At 48.2% G+C, this 19,858-nt stretch overlaps 1 protein-coding gene across 2 annotated transcripts; it reads right to left on the reverse strand.

Annotated features, from left to right (window-relative positions):
* Window positions 1-540: 540 nt before the first annotated feature.
* lamc2 (laminin, gamma 2) lies at window positions 541-16,811 on the reverse strand. Of its 2 annotated transcripts, none has more exons than XM_083928900.1 (21): window positions 16,569-16,811; window positions 14,300-14,476; window positions 14,089-14,206; window positions 13,391-13,506; window positions 13,169-13,300; window positions 12,899-13,088; window positions 9,110-9,222; window positions 8,574-8,966; window positions 8,256-8,489; window positions 7,987-8,123; window positions 7,144-7,294; window positions 6,848-7,053; window positions 6,675-6,754; window positions 6,456-6,593; window positions 4,687-4,831; window positions 4,446-4,595; window positions 4,201-4,315; window positions 2,380-2,576; window positions 2,113-2,271; window positions 1,901-2,000; window positions 541-1,550 (listed from the first exon to the last, which is right to left on the reverse strand). In XM_083928900.1, exons 1-21 carry the CDS (start codon window positions 16,642-16,644, stop codon window positions 1,297-1,299), a joined length of 3,381 nt encoding a protein of 1,126 aa, XP_083785026.1. In that variant the 5' UTR covers window positions 16,645-16,811; the 3' UTR covers window positions 541-1,296. The 2 variants fall into 2 exon arrangements, with proteins under 2 accessions (XP_083785026.1, XP_083785027.1); XM_083928901.1 differs by lacking the exon at window positions 16,569-16,811 and adding an exon at window positions 16,488-16,498.
* Between the last annotated feature and the right edge of the window lie 3,047 nt (window positions 16,812-19,858).

A 19,858-nucleotide genomic window follows, 5' to 3' on the forward strand; every position in this document is an offset into this window, starting at 1 on the left:
CCCTCCAGGCCCCTCACCTCACTGCCCCCCGTGCAGCAGCGCCCCGACCCCAGAGGCTCCTCCTGTGAGTGGTGGGCCCACTGGATGGAGAGGGGGGAGGGGCCACAACAGTTTTTCGGGCTAGCAAACCCGGCCACCAGGCGCTCAGCGGCGAGCCCTCCATCTGGGCCTGGCTCCAGACGGGGGCCCCGGGCTTCCTCTGGGCAGGGTCTCTCCTCCTCTTCCTGGTTTGTCCGTAGAGTCTTTGTGAGGCGTTCTTAGTCCGGCCCCTCGCCTGAGACCACTCTGCCATGGGAGACCAGGAGCACCAGGGTCCAGACCACTGAGCAGCCATAAGGTGATGGTTCCTGGAGAGGTTTAATAATAATATATAAAAAATAATTTGACGACTCAAACGTGATAAAAGATAAAAAGTGCTGCAGGTTTTATTTTAAAACAATGTTGAAACAAATATTAATATTTTAATCATTTTATTTCTGAAACACTTGACAAATAAAAACAAGTTTAACAAACAGATTTATTTACAGTTATAAATATAAAACATAAACACATTAAAAGTTAGACATGCTTTAATAACCACACGTAAACAGTTATGATGGTTATTTCAAATATATATAAAATATATTTTTCTTATAATAAAAAGATCTGCAGCAGAATTAAACACGTATGAAACATATAAAGTTAATCTGTCGTCGCTCCGACTTTGAGACAAGAAATAAAAATATATTTAATGAAACACGACGGCTCCAGTAACAGAGGAGAGCCTGGTGCATTCTGGGAAATGTAGGATCCAGTTTGATCACTTTATAATTCTGAATTATTAGAAATGAACTGTTGTTGTTGTTTATTCATGAATTAATGAAATAATAATAATAATAATAATAATAATAATAACTGCTTAAAATAAACATTTCGCCGGTGCGTCCCAAATAATTATGCCTGGGGCCCTCAGACCTGGACTGTGGGGGCCCCTCAGACCTGGACTGTGTGGGCCCTCAGACCTGGACTGTGGGGGCCCCTCAGACCTGGACTGTGGGGGCCCTCAGGCCTGGACTGTGGGGGCACTTCAGTCCTGGACTGTGGGGCCCCTCAGGCCTGGACTGTGGAGGCCCCTCAGTCCTGGACTGTTGTGTCCCCTCAGTCCTGGACTGTGGGGGCCCTCAGGCCTGGACTGTTGTGTCCCTTCAGTCCTGGACTGTGGGGGCCCTCAGACCTGGACTGTGGGGGCCCTCAGACCTGGACTGTGGAGGCCCCTCAGGCCTGCTCTGGGGCCCCTCAGGCCTGCTCTGGGGCCCCTTAGGCCTGCTCTGTGGGGGCGCTGTTGTAGCACCCTCTGGGGACCTTGTCCAGGATGTCCTCCAGGTTCTGTATGTCTCTCAGGATGGTGTCTATGTCCAGGTTCATGGTGTTGAGCCGGCGCCGCTGGGCCGCCTCCTGCTCCTCCATGTCCCTGAGCCGGGGCCTCAGCTTTCCCTCCACCTCCCCCTGAGCCCCGGCCAGAGCGTCCTCCAGCCGCTTCAGCTGCCGCTCGTCCACCGCGCCGGGTTTATCTGAGGAGGAGACCGAGACCTGTGTCAGACAAGTCCTGCACCTGACGGTCTGTAAGAGGTCGTCTACACTTAACCGTCTCCTTTAGAGACTAAACTTAACCGTCTCCTTTAGTCTTCACTTAACAGTCTCCTTCAGTTGTCTAAACTTAACGGTCTCCTTCAGTCGTCTAAACTTAACCGTCTCCTTTAGTCTTCACTTAACGGTCTCCTTCAGTCGTCTAAACTTAACCGTCTCCTTTAGTGACTAAACTTAACCGTCTCCTTTAGTGACTAAACTTAACCGTCTCCTTTAGTGACTAAACTTAATCGTCTCCTTTAGTCGTCTAAACTTAACGGTCTTAATAACTCACTCATGTTGGCGAGCAGACTGTTGATGTCACTCAGTGTTTTCCCGACGGCGTCTCTGGTCGTCCTGGCGTTGGCGAACGCTGCGGCGGCTCCGTCAGCAGCCTGCACACACACACACACACACACACACACACACACACACTTAATCTCTCTGTAGGTGACTCTTTATTTTCTCTGTGGGAGACTCTTTATTGACTCTTAATTGTCACCTCACCTGCCCTGCGTCCAGCTCCAGCGCCCGGCCGGCGTCCAGTTCAGCGGCCAGAGCTGCCGCTGCTTCGGTCGCCTGAGACTTCAGGTCCCTGGAGTCCCGGTTCAGTTTGGTGGCGTCGTTCACCAGACCGCCGTACGACGGCACCGCCCCGAACGTCCCCTGGAGATAAAGAACACAGAATTATATTATATTATATATTATATTATTGATTTATTTATATAAATGTTGACGCTTCCGTCCTTCATCGTCGTTGGTGCTGGTCGTTACCTCCAGACCGGTGACCAGGTTCTCCAGCACGTTGATGGTTCCCAGAGCGCTGTCGTAATCTACAGACACGTCTTCCAGGATGGCGACCGTCTCGCCGTTGTTTCTGACGGCCTGCTGGATCGTGCCGTTGATGCCGGGAAGACGCTTGATGGCGGCGTCGGCCAGAGCTTTGCTGCCGTCGATCTGCTGGTCGAACCCTGCGGAGGAAGAAGGGGAGGAGTCACATCCAGGGAGCTCTCAAACCTCGGTTTCACCGCTGCTACGAGACAGTTTGAGCCACCGTCGTCAGGACGCGCCAGAACACGTCAGGACGCGTCAGGACGCATCAGGACGCATCAGGACACGTCAGGACACATCAGGACGCATCAGGACGCATCAGGACGCATCAGGACGCATCAGGACACATCAGGACGCATCAGGACGCATCAGGACACATCAGGACACATCAGGACGCATCAGGACACATCAGGACGCATCAGGACGCATCAGGACACATCAGGACACATCAGGACGCATCAGGACGCGTCAGGACACATCAGGACGCATCAGGACGCATCGAGACGCATCAGGACGCATCAGGACGCATCAGGACACGTCAGGACGCATCAGGACACGTCAGGACACGTCAGGACGCATCAGGACACATCAGGACGCGTCAGGACGCATCAGGACACATCAGGACGCATCAGGACGCATCAGGACACATCAGGACACGTCAGGACACATCAGGACGCATCAGGACGCGTCAGGACACGTCAGCACGCATCAGGACGCATCAGGACACATCAGGACGCATCAGGACACATCAGGACACGTCAGGACGCATCAGGACACATCAGGACGCATCATGACGCATCAGGACGCATCAGGACGCATCAGGACTCATCAGGACTCATCATGACGCATCAGGACGCATCAGGACGCATCAGGACGCATCAGGACGCATCAGGACGCATCAGGACGCATCATGACGCATCAGGACGCATCAGGACGCATCAGGACGCATCAGGACACATCAGGACGCATCAGGACGCATCAGGACGCATCAGGACGCATCATGACGCATCAGGACGCATCAGGACGCATCAGGACACATCAGGACGCATCATGACGCATCAGGACGCATCAGGACGCATCAGGACGCATCAGGACGCATCAGGACACGTCAGGACGCATCAGGACGCATCAGGACACGTCAGGACGCATCAGGACACATCAGGACGCATCAGGACGCGTCAGGATGTCATTTGTGTCGTTGACGCCACACCTGTAGATGTGGCGTCTGAGTGGAAAGGACACATTTGTCCAACAGGTGGACGCATGATGCTTCTCATTCACCCACACGCAGTGACAATGAAAGACAGGGTCAACCATCTGGGCCAAACTCTGGGTCCAGTGTGGGTTCAGACCGTCAGGGCCAAACTCTGGGTTCAGTGTGGGCTCAGACCGTCAGTCTTGTGGTTGAAGGACGACCCACAGCACTTCCTGTCCTTCTCCAGAACCGTTCATCCACGACTTCACCCTCAGCAGGAGCGCAGCGACGAGAGCAAAGACGGTCTGATGAGCGGTGCTCGAGAACGGTGCAAGCAGCACTTGGAACAGACACACTACTGGTAGGGACCACACAGTCTGTCTGTCTGTCTGTCTGTCTGTCTGTCTGTCTGTCCTTCTGTCTGTCCTGCTGTCTGTCTGTCCTTCTGTCTGTCCTGCTGTCTGTCTGTCTGTCTGTCCTTCTGTCTGTCTGTCCTGCTGTCTGTCTGTCCTTCTGTCTGTCCTGCTGTCTGTCTGTCTGTCTGTCTGTCTGTCTGTCTGTCTTCCTACCTCTGAGGGTTTTCAGGGCGTCGTCCAGCTCGTCGGTGTTGCTGTTGATGCGTCGCAGAGCGTCCTCAGTCTCAGCTTTGGCGACGTCGACTCTTCCCACCAGTTTGTTGAAATCCTGTAGAGACAAACATCCACATGAACATCAACTCAACACAACAATAACAACTGAGACTTTCAAACTTTTTGTTGTCCAATCAGATCTGAATCTCTTTGTTTCTGACTGGGTTCCCATGATCCTTCAGTACCTGCTGGGCAGCCTTGCCCTTGGCCAGTAGGTCCTCGGTGGCGGCCATGTCTCGCAGCACCCCGTCCCGCAGCACCTCAACGCCTGAGATGTCCCTGTCCACTGCCACCTTCACATCCTCCATCCTTTTAAACATGGAGTCCACCTGCCCCTGAGCATGATGGGAGAACAGAGGACGATCGTTCAGACTCAGGGTTTTCTTAAAGGACGACACAGTTTGACGTCCAGCTGCAGCCGTTTACCTTCAGGGACGATGGGATGTTTCGCTCCATGCTGGTGATGTCTTTCAGCATGCCCTCCGACATTCTGCTCTCGTCCTTGGCCTCGCCGCTCAGCCGGACGGCCTGGTTCTCCAAACCCTTCACCTGAGCCGAAGTCTTATCGTACCTGAACACACACGGACATCTTAGTTTAGAGCATCAACGATCGTCCCCGTGCTCCACCAAGAGTCTCCTGGATTATTGAACTCTACGATGGTCGTCCTTGGGAATGTTCTGTCCAGACAAATCAGGTTTGTAGAATAGCTCTTTGTAAATACAATAATACCCATGAGCCTCGGCGGCTATAGCTGTGGAGAGTCCTCCACACAACAACTAATTCTGCAAAGATCGACTTCACTGATCTTTAAGACCTCGTCACACCACAACCGTCCGTTCTCTGGGACTCCCAGGTCCTGACCCCTGTTCACACTTTTAAAACGGTTTCGTGTCTTTCATGCGTCTCCAGCTGCCCCCGTGTGTTTCCACTCCGTTACTGCCAACGTCACTTCCTCTAGAAGGTCAAAGGGCCCCGTGAACAGTTATTACATCCACTCTGTCGCCACTAACATCAGCGGTCGTGTCGGTACAGCCGGAGAAATCGCTGTTGGCACAATCCAACGCGTCACGCAACACTTTGTCCAACTCTTCGTAAAAAGGGCGACTTTTCAAAAATACAGCCAACACGTCCAGGGTCATGTCTGGACGGTGACCCAAGGGTTCTTGCGAATAGGTAAGTTTAAGATTGTAAGTTTTTTCTTATGATTACGATCTCACGGGACCCTCGTCCTGCATTGATGACATATTTTCCTGGTACCTCCTTGTTGGGGACGCACCAGGACGCATCAGGACACACCAGGACGTGTCAGGACGCATCAGGGCGCGTCAGGACGCATCAGGACGCATCAGGACTCATCAGGACTCATCAGGACACATCAGGACGCATCAGGACTCATCAGGACGCAACAGGACGCATCAGGACACGTCAGGACGCATCAGGACGCATCAGGACTCATCAGGACTCATCAGGACACACCAGGACGCATCAGGACTCATCAGGACGCAACAGGACGCATCAGGACACGTCAGGACGCATCAGGACTCATCAGGACGCACCAGGACGCATCAGGACTCGTCAGGACACATCAGGACTCGTCAGGACGCATCAGGACGCGTCAGGACGCATCAGGACACATCAGGACGCAACAGGACGCATTAGGACGCATCAGGACGCGTCAGGACACATCAGGACGCATTAGGACGCATCAGGACGCGTCAGGACGCAACAGGACGCATCAGGACGCATCAGGACACGTCAGGACTCGTCAGGACACATCAGGACGCGTCAGGACGCATCAGGACTCATCAGGACGCATCAGGACTCGTCAGGACTCGTCAGGACACATCAGGACGCGTCAGGACGCGTCAGGACGCATCAGGACGCATCAGGACACATCAGGACACATCAGGACGCAACAGGACGCATCAGGACGCAACAGGACGCATCACGACGTGTCAGGACGCATCAGGACTCATCAGGACGCATCAGGACACGTCAGGACGCATCAGGACGCGTCAGTATTTACACTACAAAAGAAATGTGTCCCCGAACCCGTCGAGTGATCGGATCACAGTGAGTCCTAGTCTTGGTGATCCGATCACCAGGATTGTCTTAAAACCAGTCGCAGGTACTTTGACTTTTGTCACTGAAGGAGAGTTTAACAACAAAACATAGGAAGGGGGGGGACACTCACGTGGTCTTCAGGTCTCCGATCAGCTCTTTGACTTTGTTCTCTCTGTTCATGAGGGTCCGGACCAGAGCCAGACTCTTCTCCGAGTCACTCAGAGCGTCGTTGGCAGTTTTCTCCACAGTGTCGGCCTTCGTCTGATGTCTGTGGGACGGACAGGGACAGGAAGTGAACACGTGGCGTCTCATGTGTCAGTAACTCTGTGGATGAAGGAGACGGACGTACCTGTGAGCCAGACCGGTGGCCGTCTTCACCAGAGCCGGGAGCAGGTTTGAACCCGGCGCAGCGTCTCCCTGAGGAACCTCCTGACGGGACAGAAGAGACACAGTCAACCAAACCACCGTCGTCACGGTTACCACACCTTTGTTCGGCTGTGTTCTGGGGGTCCTCGTCCTTACGGCTGAGCGGAGGTCGGCCTTGGCCTTGTCCAGTTTGCGCCTCATCTCCTCCATCAGCCCCTTGACCTCCTCCACCTGCGTCCGGTACGTCTGCTGGCGTGCCTGGATCTCGTCGGCGGCGTCGTAGATGTTCTGGACGTCCTGGCCCTCGCTCAGCTGACTCCGGCTGATGGAGGACAGGCGCCCCTGCAGGTTCTTCTCTGCTCCTGTTGGACCAGAGGAGGAGAGGTGCGGTCAGTGTGGGTTCGAACCCTCGCACGTGTCATGAGAGACGATGCTAACTGAGACTGTGTGACCTGTGAGCAGCTCGCTGTCGTACTGCAGCTCGTCCACGGCGGCCTCGGCGGCGTTCAGAGCCGCCTCCATCTCTGCGCTGCTGGACGGTTTCAGACCTCCGCCTGAGACCAGGAGCTCCAGCTCCGTCACCTTGGAGGCGTAAAGCTCCATCTGCAACACGAGAGGTCAGCGGTTAGCTAACAGGCAGGTGTGGCTAACAGAGATGACCTCGTGGCAGCACGGTGAAGGCATTCAAAGGTCTTTTTTAACCACTAATGCTGCTGAAAATAACAGCAAACCTCTGCAGCAGCAGGAGAAGAGTCCCTACACACACAACAAAGCACCAATGGGCTCCTTCCACTGTGATGGACTTTACTATGAGAGGAGCTGGTACAGGGGCCAGTAGGTAAGTCTTTAAAACACTCTTTTAATAAACTCTGGCTTCACTAACTACGCTGATGATGCTTTGTTTTATCTACTAAAAATGATGCAAAATGAATAAAAATTGATACAAAATTAGTAAAAACTGTTACGAAACAAGTAAAAATTGATATAAATGAGTAGAAATTGATACAGAATTATTATTATTTCTTCCGTTTTTTCTTAACAAAAGGTACAAAAATAAGTCTTTGCGCCGACTTTCTCAGTTCAAGTAGAAAAAGGTTCTGGTGTTGGGAGTTCAGCGTTAGCGGGATGAAGGGAATCCAATGACCAATTACCTTCTTTATTCCTGTATTTTATTTTGAAACTTCTGTACCTTTGTCTTTATCACCTTCTTTATTCCTGTATTTTATTTTGAAACTTCTGTACCTTTGTCTTTATCACCTTCTTTATTCCTGTATTTTATTTTGAAACTTCTGTACCTTTGTCTTTAAGGGGCTGAAGCAGGCGGGGCAGTTGGACCTGTGGCACCTCAGACCCTCAAAACCCGGTTTGCAGCGGCACCGACCCGAGTCATCGCACCGGGCCGAGTCCGAGCCCAGCGGGTCGCAGCCGCACGCTGGAGAACATGACAGGAAAAATCATAATCATATAATAATATAATAATATAGTAATCCAGGACGTTCGCTCAGTCATTATAGGCTGAATTGACCGATGACGCCGTGGGGCAGCAGCGTGCACGTGTTCTTACGTTTGCAGGCGTCAGCGGCGGCGCCGTGGTAGAAGCCGGTCTGACACGCCTCGCAGCTCCGCCCCTTCGTGTTGTTCACACACTTCAGACATTCGCCGGTCCGCCGGTCGCAGCTTCCTGCCACGCTGACGTCGATGTGTCCGTTACACTGGCAGGGTCTGCAGGGCCGCTGCACGCCGGCGGCCCCTGTGGGGTCGCCATGGAAACCCTCCTGACAGACGTCACAGCGAGGACCTGAGGGGACATACAGACACGTTATCGTATCATTCATGTTTCTGGGTAAGTTACGTGTCAGTCATTTGATGACATCACGCCGACCTGTGGCTCCGGTCGGGCAGCTGTCACATCGGGGCGCCACGGAGCCGGCAGACACGGAGCAGGACACGCCGTCGGGGCAGGGACACTTCACGCAGGTGCGAGGCTGCCAGGGGTCGCGGTAGAAGCCCTCGGAGCAGCGGCGCTGCCCGGGCGTCTCGTCGGCAGAGTAACAGTCTCCGGTCTGAGGGTCGCAGCTTCCTCCTCTGCAGCTGCAGGGCTCGCACGGGCTGAAGGCTCCGTCCGCGGGGCTCTGGCGTCTGAAGCCGGCGGAGCAGCGCTCACAGAAGTCGCCCGCGTAACCCGCCGGGCAGCTGCAGGTCTGAACCCAGTCGGCCGGGACACCGGGGCCGCGGCGCGCCGACACCAGCTGCACGTTGTCGAGGTAACCACGTCCTGAAAAACACAACAGCTCGATCAGGATCATATGTTGATGCGTGAGTCTGGAACGATCGGGTCTAAAGAAGGTCCTGTGGGAGTTTCTGAAGGTTTGAGTTCGAGTCGGTGTGAAAGTGAAGAAGCAGAAGAAGGAAACTCACCGTTTTCACCGAACGTGGCCCGGATCTTGATGGCGGTGATGTTCTGGAGCAGCGTGTGGAACTTGTCGGAGGACAGCTGAGGGCTCCACCTGCTGCCGGGCCGCTCGTCCAGTCTGTGCGTCACACACAAGGTTTCACACTCGACATCAGTGACACGTTCGGTTTGTGGTGAAATACAGTAAAAAGTTCTTAGTACATGAAAAGGTTCCTCCGGTCCGACAGCGACAGTCCCTGAAAACTGCGTCCTGAGAACTACGATCGATCGTTGTTGTGCAGAGACATGAAAAGGTTCCTCCGGTCTGAAAAGTTCCTAAAGAGTTCTTAGAACTACGATCGATCGTTGTTGTTGTGGTGAAAATACATTTAAGAGGCAAGTTCTTAGTACTTTGAAAAGGTTCCTCAGGTCCGACAGCGACAGTCCCTGAAAACTGCGTTCTAAGAACCATGATCGAGCGTTGTTGTTGTTTTTGTTGTTGTTGTTGTTGTTGTTGTTGTGCAGAAACATGAAAAGGTGATTCTTAAACTATGAAAAGGTTCCTTCGGTCTGAAAGATGTTTTTCAAAGACGTAAACAAAAACCTTCTAAATGGGTCCAAGTTTGATTCCTGTTGCAGTGAATGTGAACGACATCAGCTGACAGGAAGTTAACAAGGACCAAAGCTGTTGCCTAGTGTTGTAAAGGTCGATAGTGATATATGAAAACTGCGTTCTAAGAACTACGATCGATCCTGGTTTTTCCAGTGTGGCTACAAAAGAACAGGGACTCAAACTTCTCTGTTCTGAGAACAATGACGATCGTCGTCGTGGTGCAGATTCGATAAAAGAGGATTCTGAGAACTCTGAGAAGGTTCCTCCGGTCTAAAGATCTCAGAAAGGGTTCTTAGAGCTACTGTCGCTCCTAGTTCCTGCAGCGCGGGTACACAAAAATGGGGATTCTACAAAAACAACTATAGTGTCTGAAAAGTGCGATCGAAGAACTACGATCGTTGTTGTTCTTCTTTAGTCGCGAAAACTGCGTCCTGAGAACTACGGACGATCGTTGTTGTTGTTGTGGTGCAGAGACATGATGAGGTTCCTCCGGTCTAAAGATCCCAGAAAGGGTTCTTAGAGCTACGATCGCTCCTAGTTCCTGCAGCGCGGATACACAAAAATGGGGATTCTACAAAACAACTATAATGTTACGATCGTTGTTGTTCTTCTTGTGGAAATACACTAAAAAAGGGAAGTTCTGGTTTCTATGAAAAGGTTCCTCCGGTCTGAAAACAGAACGTCTCTAGTCCCTGAAAACTGCGTCCTGAGAACAACGGACGATCGTTGTTGTTGTTGTTGTGGTGCAGAGACATGATGAGGTTCCTCCGGTCTGAAAAGTCCCAGAAAGGGTTCTTAGAACTACGATCGTTCCTCCTTACAGAATAAAACAAGGACTCTACCTTTTCTAAAAAGAGAGAGAGAGAAGGTTCTGGTCCAAAAACAACGATAACGTCTGAAACTGCGTTCGGTTCTAAGAACTACGGTCGATCGTTGTTCTTGCGGTGAAAACACAAAAAGACGGAAGTTCTTAGTACCAAGAACTACGATCGTCAATTAAAGAAGATTCTTAAAATAATGAAAAGGTTCCTGTCTGTTCAGTCGTGACGTAACACCCCTTTCAAAATAAGACTTCCTGTCTGAGCCTCGTGTTCCCGTTGTTTGAACAGAGTTTTTAAAAACATCATAATTGACCTTTGACCTCTTTCTACTGATGAAAAGAGTCAAACTGAGCACAGAGCTGATCCTGATCGATCACATGTTCGGACGTTGGTTCTGTTTTGTTTGGACACAGAAGTCTTATTTTGAAAGGGTGTTCCGTCACTGGACAGTCCCTGAACACTGTGTCCACAGAACTCGGATCGCTCGGTGTGATAAGACCCAGAGAGCGTCCTCAGAACCACAGTCATGTTTGTGATATGTAATAAAAACGGGGTCATTGACTCGATGACGTGCAACAGTGAGAAAACGCCGTGTTTCCCTGCAGCCTCAGATTCTTTCAGCAGCAGAAGTTTGTCTCTACTTGCTCGGCTTCATCGTCTCTGACACAGGAATGTTCAAACGGAGTGACAGAGAAAATATTATGATAGGTGGAGGCAACGAGGTACGGAGGCCTGAAGCTGCCAGAATAAACATGTTAAAGTGTCCTCTAGGAGCATAAACGTGTGTTAAAGTGTCCTCTAGGAGCATAAACGTGTGTTAAAGTGTCCTCTAGGAGCATAAACGTGTGCTAAAGTGTCCTCTAGGAGCATAAACGTGTGTTAAAGTGTCCTCTAGGAGCCTAAACGTGTGCTAAAGTGTCCTCTAGGAGCATAAACGTGTGTTAAAGTGTCCTCTAGGAGCATAAACGTGTGTTAAAGTGTCCTCTAGGAGCATAAACGTGTGTTAAAGTGTCCTCTAGGAGCATAAACGTGTGCTAAAGTGTCCTCTAGGAGCATAAACGTGTGCTAAAGTGTCCTCTAGGAGCATAAACGTGTGTTAAAGTGTCCTCTAGGAGCATAAACGTGTGCTAAAGTGTCCTCTAGGAGACTAAACCTGTGTTAAAGTGTCCTCTAGGAGACTAAACATGTGTTAAAGTGTCCTCTAGAAGCATAAACGTGTGCTAAAGTGTCCTCTAGGAGCATAAACGTGTGTTAAAGTATCCTCTAGGAGCATAAACGTGTGTTAAAGTGTCCTCTAGGAGCATAAACATGTGCTAAAGTGTCCTCTAGGAGCATAAACGTGTGTTAAAGTGTCCTCTAGGAGCATAAACGTGTGTTAAAGTGTCCTCTAGGAGACTAAACATGTGTTAAAGTATCCTCTAGGAGACTAAACCTGTGTTAAAGTGTCCTCTAGGAGCATAAACGTGTGTTAAAGTGTCCTCTAGGAGCATAAACGTGTGCTAAAGTGTCCTCTAGGAGCATAAACGTGTGCTAAAGTGTCCTCTAGGAGCATAAACGTGTGTTAAAGTGTCCTCTAGGAGCATAAACGTGTGTTAAAGTGTCCTGGAGCATAAACGTGTGTTAAAGTGTCCTCTAGGAGCATAAACGTGTGTTAAAGTGTTCTCTAGGAGCATAAACGTGTGCTAAAGTGTTCTCTAGGAGCATAAACGTGTGCTAAAGTGTCCTCTAGGAGCATAAACGTGAGTTAAAGTGTCCTCTAGGAGCATAAACGTGTGTTAAAGTGTCCTCTAGGAGCATAAACGTGTGCTAAAGTGTCCTCTAGGAGCATAAACGTGTGTTAAAGTGTCCTCTAGGAGCATAAACGTGTGTTAAAGTGACCTCTAGGAGCATAAACGTGTGTTAAAGTGTCCTCTAGGAGCATAAACGTGTGTTAAAGTGTCCTCTAGGAGCATAAACGTGTGTTAAAGTGTCCTCTAGGAGCACAAACGTGTGTTAAAGTGTCCTCTAGGAGCATAAACGTGTGTTAAAGTGTCCTCTAGGAGTCTAAAGGGCATGTATGTGACATTGGAGGGAGGGGCGTACGTCCAACTGGCTGACGTTTACCTCCGAGGAGAAGTGAGGGCCAGAGGCTAGCTGTCACTCAAGAGGCCACGCCCCTAATTATTCATAAACTTTAACCTCCAATCAAATAAAAACTAGCCCCTCCCCCTCAGCGTTGTCATGGAGACCTGGTCTAAACACACAGACCATATTAAACAGGTTTAATGATGCTGTGTAAACATGTTTAACATGAATCCTGCCCCTAGTGGACACTCAGAGAACTGACGCTGACCCAAACTAACAGGAAGTCTCTCTCTGGGGGCGGGGCTTGGGGTTCTCACCTGTACGTGTAGTTGAACTTCTGAGCACAGGGGACGATGGATCGCAGGTCGCCCAGCGAGGCCGACACCCGCAGGCCGCCGCCCTCCAGGATCAGGTCGTTGGCAGACGGGCGCCGGACGCCGCGGTCCAGACGCAACTGGAAGGAAAAGTTCTGCCCGTAACTTAGCAACTGGTTCCCCAGGTACGGAGCTGTGGGAGGGGGGAGAGACAGGTGAGGGGGGGGGCAGCTGATAGGAGGGGGGGCGTGAGGGGGCGGGGCTTGCGCTCACCTGGGGCGTACAGGTAAACGGGCCGGCTGTTTTTGGAGATCACCTCCAGGTCCTGGTACTTCGGTAACCAGCGGAAGTGGACGTCGTCGGGGGTGACGCCCTCCACCGTCGCCGCCTTCCACCCGTCCGGACCTGAGAACACACGCAGACCGTCACAATGGGAGCTTTTATTTTGAAACACTTTGTGAGCTTTTATTGTGAAGGTGAGAGGGGGAAGGTCACCGTCGGTGAAGGTGGAGGCGACGCTGTGGACGGAGTAACCGGACGGAGCCGAACACCGGCTGCTGTGACCGTAACAGAAACACGGCAAACTCCCAGAATCCTCTCTGGGCTGACGGCTGCCAAACAGGAAACAGGAAACAGGAAACAGGAAGTTGGAGCAGAATCTTTAAATCTCCTGAACACTCAAAGTGATTTAATTTATAATTAAATAATAATTAATAATTAATCATGTAAAAGGTAAATATAAAGAAAATTACACAAAAATAAATAAATGAATGAAAAACAAATAAAAAAATAAAGAAATAAAATCTAAAAAATGCACAAAAAAAATCAATTAATTAAATCAATAGAAGGAAACATTGAATAGGAAATTATTATTATTATTATTATTATTATTATTATTACTACTATATATGTAGATTTTTGTTATTTATTTATTCCAGATGAATATTATATTTTATACATTTTATAAATATCGCCCTGTTGTATTTATATAAATACAGAAATGTTAATTAAAAAATTAATAAATAAAAAAGCAATCGGACATTAAATAGGAAAATTATTAAATTATTATTATATTATATTATATTATATTTATTGCCCAAAAATTAAAACAAATGTCATATAATGTGATTAAATGCCTTAATTTACTCTCATAAATAATAATAATAATAATAATAATAAAATCTGTTCCTCACCTGTGGGAGCAGCCGTTGGCTCCGATGCGTCCGTCGGGGCAGCGGTCGCACTTGTCACCGGAGACGCCGTCTTTGCAGCTGCAGCGCCCCCTGCTGTCACAGGAGGGGCCTGCGGAGCCTGCGCCCACAGGACAGGTCACTCTTTATTAGTATTATATTATATTATTATATTCATTATAATGATTCATGTGGTCATAGGTGCGTGTGAGACCTGCGGGGTGGCAGCGGCAGGGCGTGCAGCTCAGCGCCGCCCCCTGCAGGTGGAAGCCGGCCTTGCAGCGCTCGCAGTGGCGTCCCTCCGTGTTCCCGGTGCAGTCGACGCAGTGCAGCCCCGCGGCGTCCCGCAGGCAGAACCGGGACCTGCCGTTACAGTCGCAGCGCAGCATCGCTGAGGAGGAGAGGGACGATTACATCACTTTACTCATCCTGATGTTTTTACTCTTTATGGTTTTTATAAAGTACGGAGGCCAAACACGCCAAAACACGTCAGATAAATAAATCACCTGATAATCAATTATAATAATATTTTAAATAACAACAAATAATTTTACGTCACAGAGGATTTAAACATTTCAACATTTAAAGATTTAAACATTTAAACATGTAAAGTTTCAGAGTTCTGGAGGAAACAGGAAGTGTTCCTGGCGCCTGTGAAGAGTTTCCTGTATCTGTGTTTTTTGTTCATCTCTGGAAACGTTCAGCCGCCGACCTGCGGCCGCCGGCCTGCGGGCGAACACAGGGGTGGAGCTTCTGCAGGCGGCTGCGAGGGGAACGTGAGGAATGTTCCAGGTTTCAGCAGCGGCCATTTATTAAACTCACGTCCTCACGCTTTAAAAGACTTTGGTTCATCACCGCGACAGATTCACAGAACTTAATAACAAAACACCGTAATCACCGTAATCACGTAAACACCATAAACACCGCTAACATCGTAAACACGCTAACATCGTAAACACCGTAAACATGGTTAACATCGTAAACACGCTAACATCGTAATCACCGTAATCACCGTAATCAACGTAAACACCGTAAACACCGTAAACACCATAAACACCGCTGACATCGTAAACACGCTAACACCGTAAACACGGTTAACATCGTAAACACCGTAAATATTGTAAACATCGTGAACACTGTAAAAACATCATAAACATCGTAAACATCGTAAACAGTGGACTTTCCTTGTTATCTCCGGTGTCGTTCGTAATTATGTCAGATTCAACGTCACAAGTAAAAGTTCGGATGAAAGTTCTTATTTGAACCCAAACGCATCGTTTTGGTGGCGTAACTTAAACGCCGCTCGCCGCTACAGCTTAAAAAATAAATCGTCATATTTCGTAAGAAATCAAACGAAACGCTGTGAATGCGAAGAGTTGGTTCCGTCTGATTGAGGCAGAAAAAACAAAAACAAAATAAATCGTATTCGACTTTGACCTTGGTCGTCAAAGCGTGGGCGGCGGCCCCCTGGTGGGACGTGACGGTGCTGCAGACGGGACACGACTTTTACAATAACAACGTTCAAATGTGTCGTAAAGTTTAAACGTTTGTGATTGAATTAGATTTAAATCGTTAACGACGTTTGATGATCCGACGTGTGTGTGAGGTGAGTTCAAGGAGCGTCTGACCTCAGATCACTCACTGATGATGATGTCACTGATGACTCACGGTGACATCAGAGCGCCGCCGCCGGCAACCGTGGGCTGTATGTGTGTGTGTGTGTGTGTGTGTGTGTGTGTGTGTGTGTGTGTGTGTGTGTGTGTGTGTGTGTGTGTGTGTGTGTGTGCGTGCGTGTGTGTGTGTTCAGATCATATTTGACCAAATGTTATTTATTTAACGTTGTAACCGCGACGACCACGTAAAGATTAGACGCCAAACGAGTTTTTAGACATTTATTAATTAATTTAAAGATTTATTTATTTATTTATTTCTATTTTCTTTACACTTTTCTTTTACATTATTTATTTGAATTTAATTTAATATATTTTAATTGATTTAAATTAAATTAAATAAATAATAAAAATAATAAAATAAAATAATAATTTAATTGATGAAAATAAACTATAATTTAGATTAAAATGAAATTGAATTAAATTATATTTCATTTTAAAAACAGCCTCAATTTAATTATTTTAATTTACTCATTTATTGTCTTTAATTATTTACTCTTTTACTCGTTCTTGATGTTTCTGTCACAGATTTATTCTTTTCTTTAAGGCGCTGATGTGACTCTGTACCCACACACACACACACACACACACACACACACACACACACACACACACACACACACACACACACACACACACACACACACACACACACACAAATGAGCACTGAAAGCATCAAACAAGAGTGTGTGTGTGTGTGTGTGTGTGTGTGTGTGTGTGTGAGACTCTTACCGTAGTGTGTGTGTGTGTGTGTGTGTGTGTGTGTGTGTGTGTGTGTGTGTGTGTGTGTGTGTGTGTGTGTGAGACTCTTACCGTAGTGTGTGTGTGTGGCCTGCACGGTGCAGAGTGCAGTCAGGACACTGCACAGGTAAATCCAGCTGCTCTGCATCTTCTTCTCTTCTTCTCTTCTTCTCTTCTTTAGCTCAGTTCAGCTCAGTTCAGCTCAGCTCAGTTCAGTTCAGTTCAGTTCAGTTTAGTTTAGTTTAGTTTAGTTTAGCTCAGTTTAGTTTAGCTCAGATCAGCTCAGTTTGGTTCAGTTCGGTTCAGCTCCAGGATCCAAAGTCCTGCCGCTCGTCACACACTCGCCTTTTATTTAACTGCTCTGCTGCTGCTGCAGGTTTGAACACGCTGCACACACTGACACACACTTACTCACACACACACACACACACGGTCATACCCTCTGACTGTGTGTGTGTGTGTGTGTGTGTGTGTGTGTGGGGCGTTGTTCGGGTATTTGCATGTTCATGACGGAGACGTTTCCTGAGACACAAATAAAAGAATGAATCTTTGTCCCAGTGGAAAATATTGAAATTCAGATGCAGCAGCAGAATATTACGGAGGCCCAAAGCTGCAACGATCAAAAACAAATACACACATATTTAGTTATTCATCTGTATTATTAAATATTTATTTTAATTTTTGTTTTATTTTAATTTTTAATATTTATTAGTATTTATTATATTTTTACTGACTTTTTTTTTTCCCCTGTTATTTATTATTTTATTAATTTATATTATTGAACAATTATTTATTTTTGTTTTATTTTAATTTTAATATTTATTAGTATTTATTGATTTTGTTTTTTATTTTAATTTTTAATATTATTATTATTTTTTTACCGACCTTTTAATTTTCCCTGTTATTTATTATTTTATTAATTTATATTATTGAATAATTATTTATTTTTGTTTTAGTTTAATTTGAATATTTATTTGTATTTATTTATTTTATTTTTATTTCCCCCTTTTATTTAATTATTAAATGATATTATTAAATATTTATTTATTATGTTTTAGTATTTATTATTATTTATAATTCCTTATTTTTTATTTACTGACCTATTTAATTTTCCCTTTTATTTATTTATGTATTTAATTTATATTAATTTATTATAAATTAATTGTTGATTTAGTTTTGCAAACATTTTTTATTCATTTTAAAAATGTATTTTTCTGTATTTATTTCTACACTTTTCACTTTTTCTTTTTCATCCTGAACCAAAATAATTATTAATTATTAAAAGATAAAAAAATTAATATGATTTAATATAAATAAATATAAATAAATATATTATATATATATATATATATTTATATATGTTTAATCTTCAGTGTTCTTTGATTGTTTGTTTAAATCTCTTCTGTTTCCGTCAACGTGAGTAAAGTTTGTCCTGAGGCTGCAGCCAGACACACCCTCAGACACACACACACACACACACACACACACACACACACACACACACACACACACACACACACACACACACACACACCCTGAACCTCAGACACACACACATCATGAGCCATCACACACACCCTGGCATTACCTGCTTACACACACTTTCCCCACTCTGATCTGCACAAATACACCGCTGCAGGCTACATAAACACACACACACACACACTCACACACACACACACATACACACACACACACACACACACACACTCTCACTCAAACACACACACACACTCACACACACACACACACACACACACACAGCCACACACACACACACACAGCCACACACACACACACACACACACACACATACACACACACAGCCACACCTGTCCTGTTCCTGTTGCCGTGTCAACGCCACACCCTGAACACACACACACACACACACACACACACACACACACACACACACACACACACACACACACACACACACACACCTGCATTTCTCAACTCTGCCCTCACTGTTCAGCGCCACAGTACGGAGGCCTGAAGCTGCCAAAACACAAACACAGAAATAAAGAAATGACCCGTCCCCTCATGGTGGTTCAGGTCTGAGTCCCTGTGACCCTGAGGGCTGTGGTCTGGACCCGTCCCCTCATGGTGGTTCAGGTCTGAGTCCCTGTGACCCTGAGGGCTGTGGTCTGGACCCGTCCCCTCATGGTGGTTCAGGTCTGAGTCCCTGTGACCCTGAGGGCTGTGGTCTGGACCCGTCCCCTCATGGTGGTTCAGGTCTGAGTCCCTGTGACCCTGAGGGCTGTGGTCTGGACCCGTCCCCTCATGGTGGTTCAGGTCTGAGTCCCTGTGACCCTGAGGGCTGTGGTCTGGACCCTGGTGCTCCTGGTCTCCCATGGCAGAGTGGTCTCAGGCGAGGGGCCGGACTAAGAACGCCTCACAAAGACTCTACGGACAAACCAGGAAGAGGAGGAGAGACCCTGCCCGGAGGAAGCCCGGGGCCCCCGTCTGGAGCCAGACCCAGACCGAGGGCTCGCCAGCGAGCGCCTGGTGGCCGGGTATGAAGCCACGGAGCCCGAACAAGTGGCGTGGCCCCTCCCCCCTCTCCATCCTGTGGGCCCCCCACTCACAGGAGGAGCCTCTGGGGTCGGGGCGCTGCTGCACGGGGGGCAGTGAGGGTGAGGGGCCTGGAGGGTCCAGACCCGGGCAGCAGAGGCTCTGGGGACGTGGAGCGTCTCCTCTCTGTGGGGGAAGGAGCCGGAGCTTGTGAGGGAGGTGGAGCTCCCAGTTAGATCTGGGGGGGCTCACCTCCACACACAGTCTGGATCTGGACCCGTGCTCCTGGATAGGGGCTGGACCCTGGTCTTCTCTGGAGGGGCCCAGGGTGTGAGGGGCCGGACGGGTGTGGGGAGACTCTCAAACCCCCGGCTGAGCGCCGCGGTGTTGGAGTAGACCCCGGTGGACCAGAGGGTGGCCTCCTTACGCCTGCGGGTGGTGGGGGGGGGACTCTGACTGTTGTTGGTGCAGATGCAGCGAACAGCAGTTCAGAGTCTGGGGCCTTCTTGGAGACCCTGAATGGAGTCCTGCATGGGGCTCCAGTAGGGGACTCCAGAGTCCTGCTGGGAGACTTCAACGCCCACGTGGGCAACGATGGAGACACCTGGAGAGGCTGATTGGGAGGAACGGCCTCCCTGATCTAAACCTATCTCATTTATATATTATTATATTATTTATCTTATTAATATCTTATTATATTATCTTTGTTATGAATATCTTATTATATTATATATCTTATTAAAAGCTTATTAATATCTTATGAATTCCTTTTTATGTATTTGTTTGTCAGTCCTCTAAATGAGGCTCCAGTCCAGCAGGGGGCGACCTCGACACATGAAGCCGACCAT

The sequence above is a fragment of the Echiichthys vipera genome, assembly GCF_963691815.1.
Source record: "Echiichthys vipera genome assembly, chromosome: 15".
Taxonomy (NCBI): domain Eukaryota; kingdom Metazoa; phylum Chordata; class Actinopteri; order Perciformes; family Trachinidae; genus Echiichthys; species Echiichthys vipera.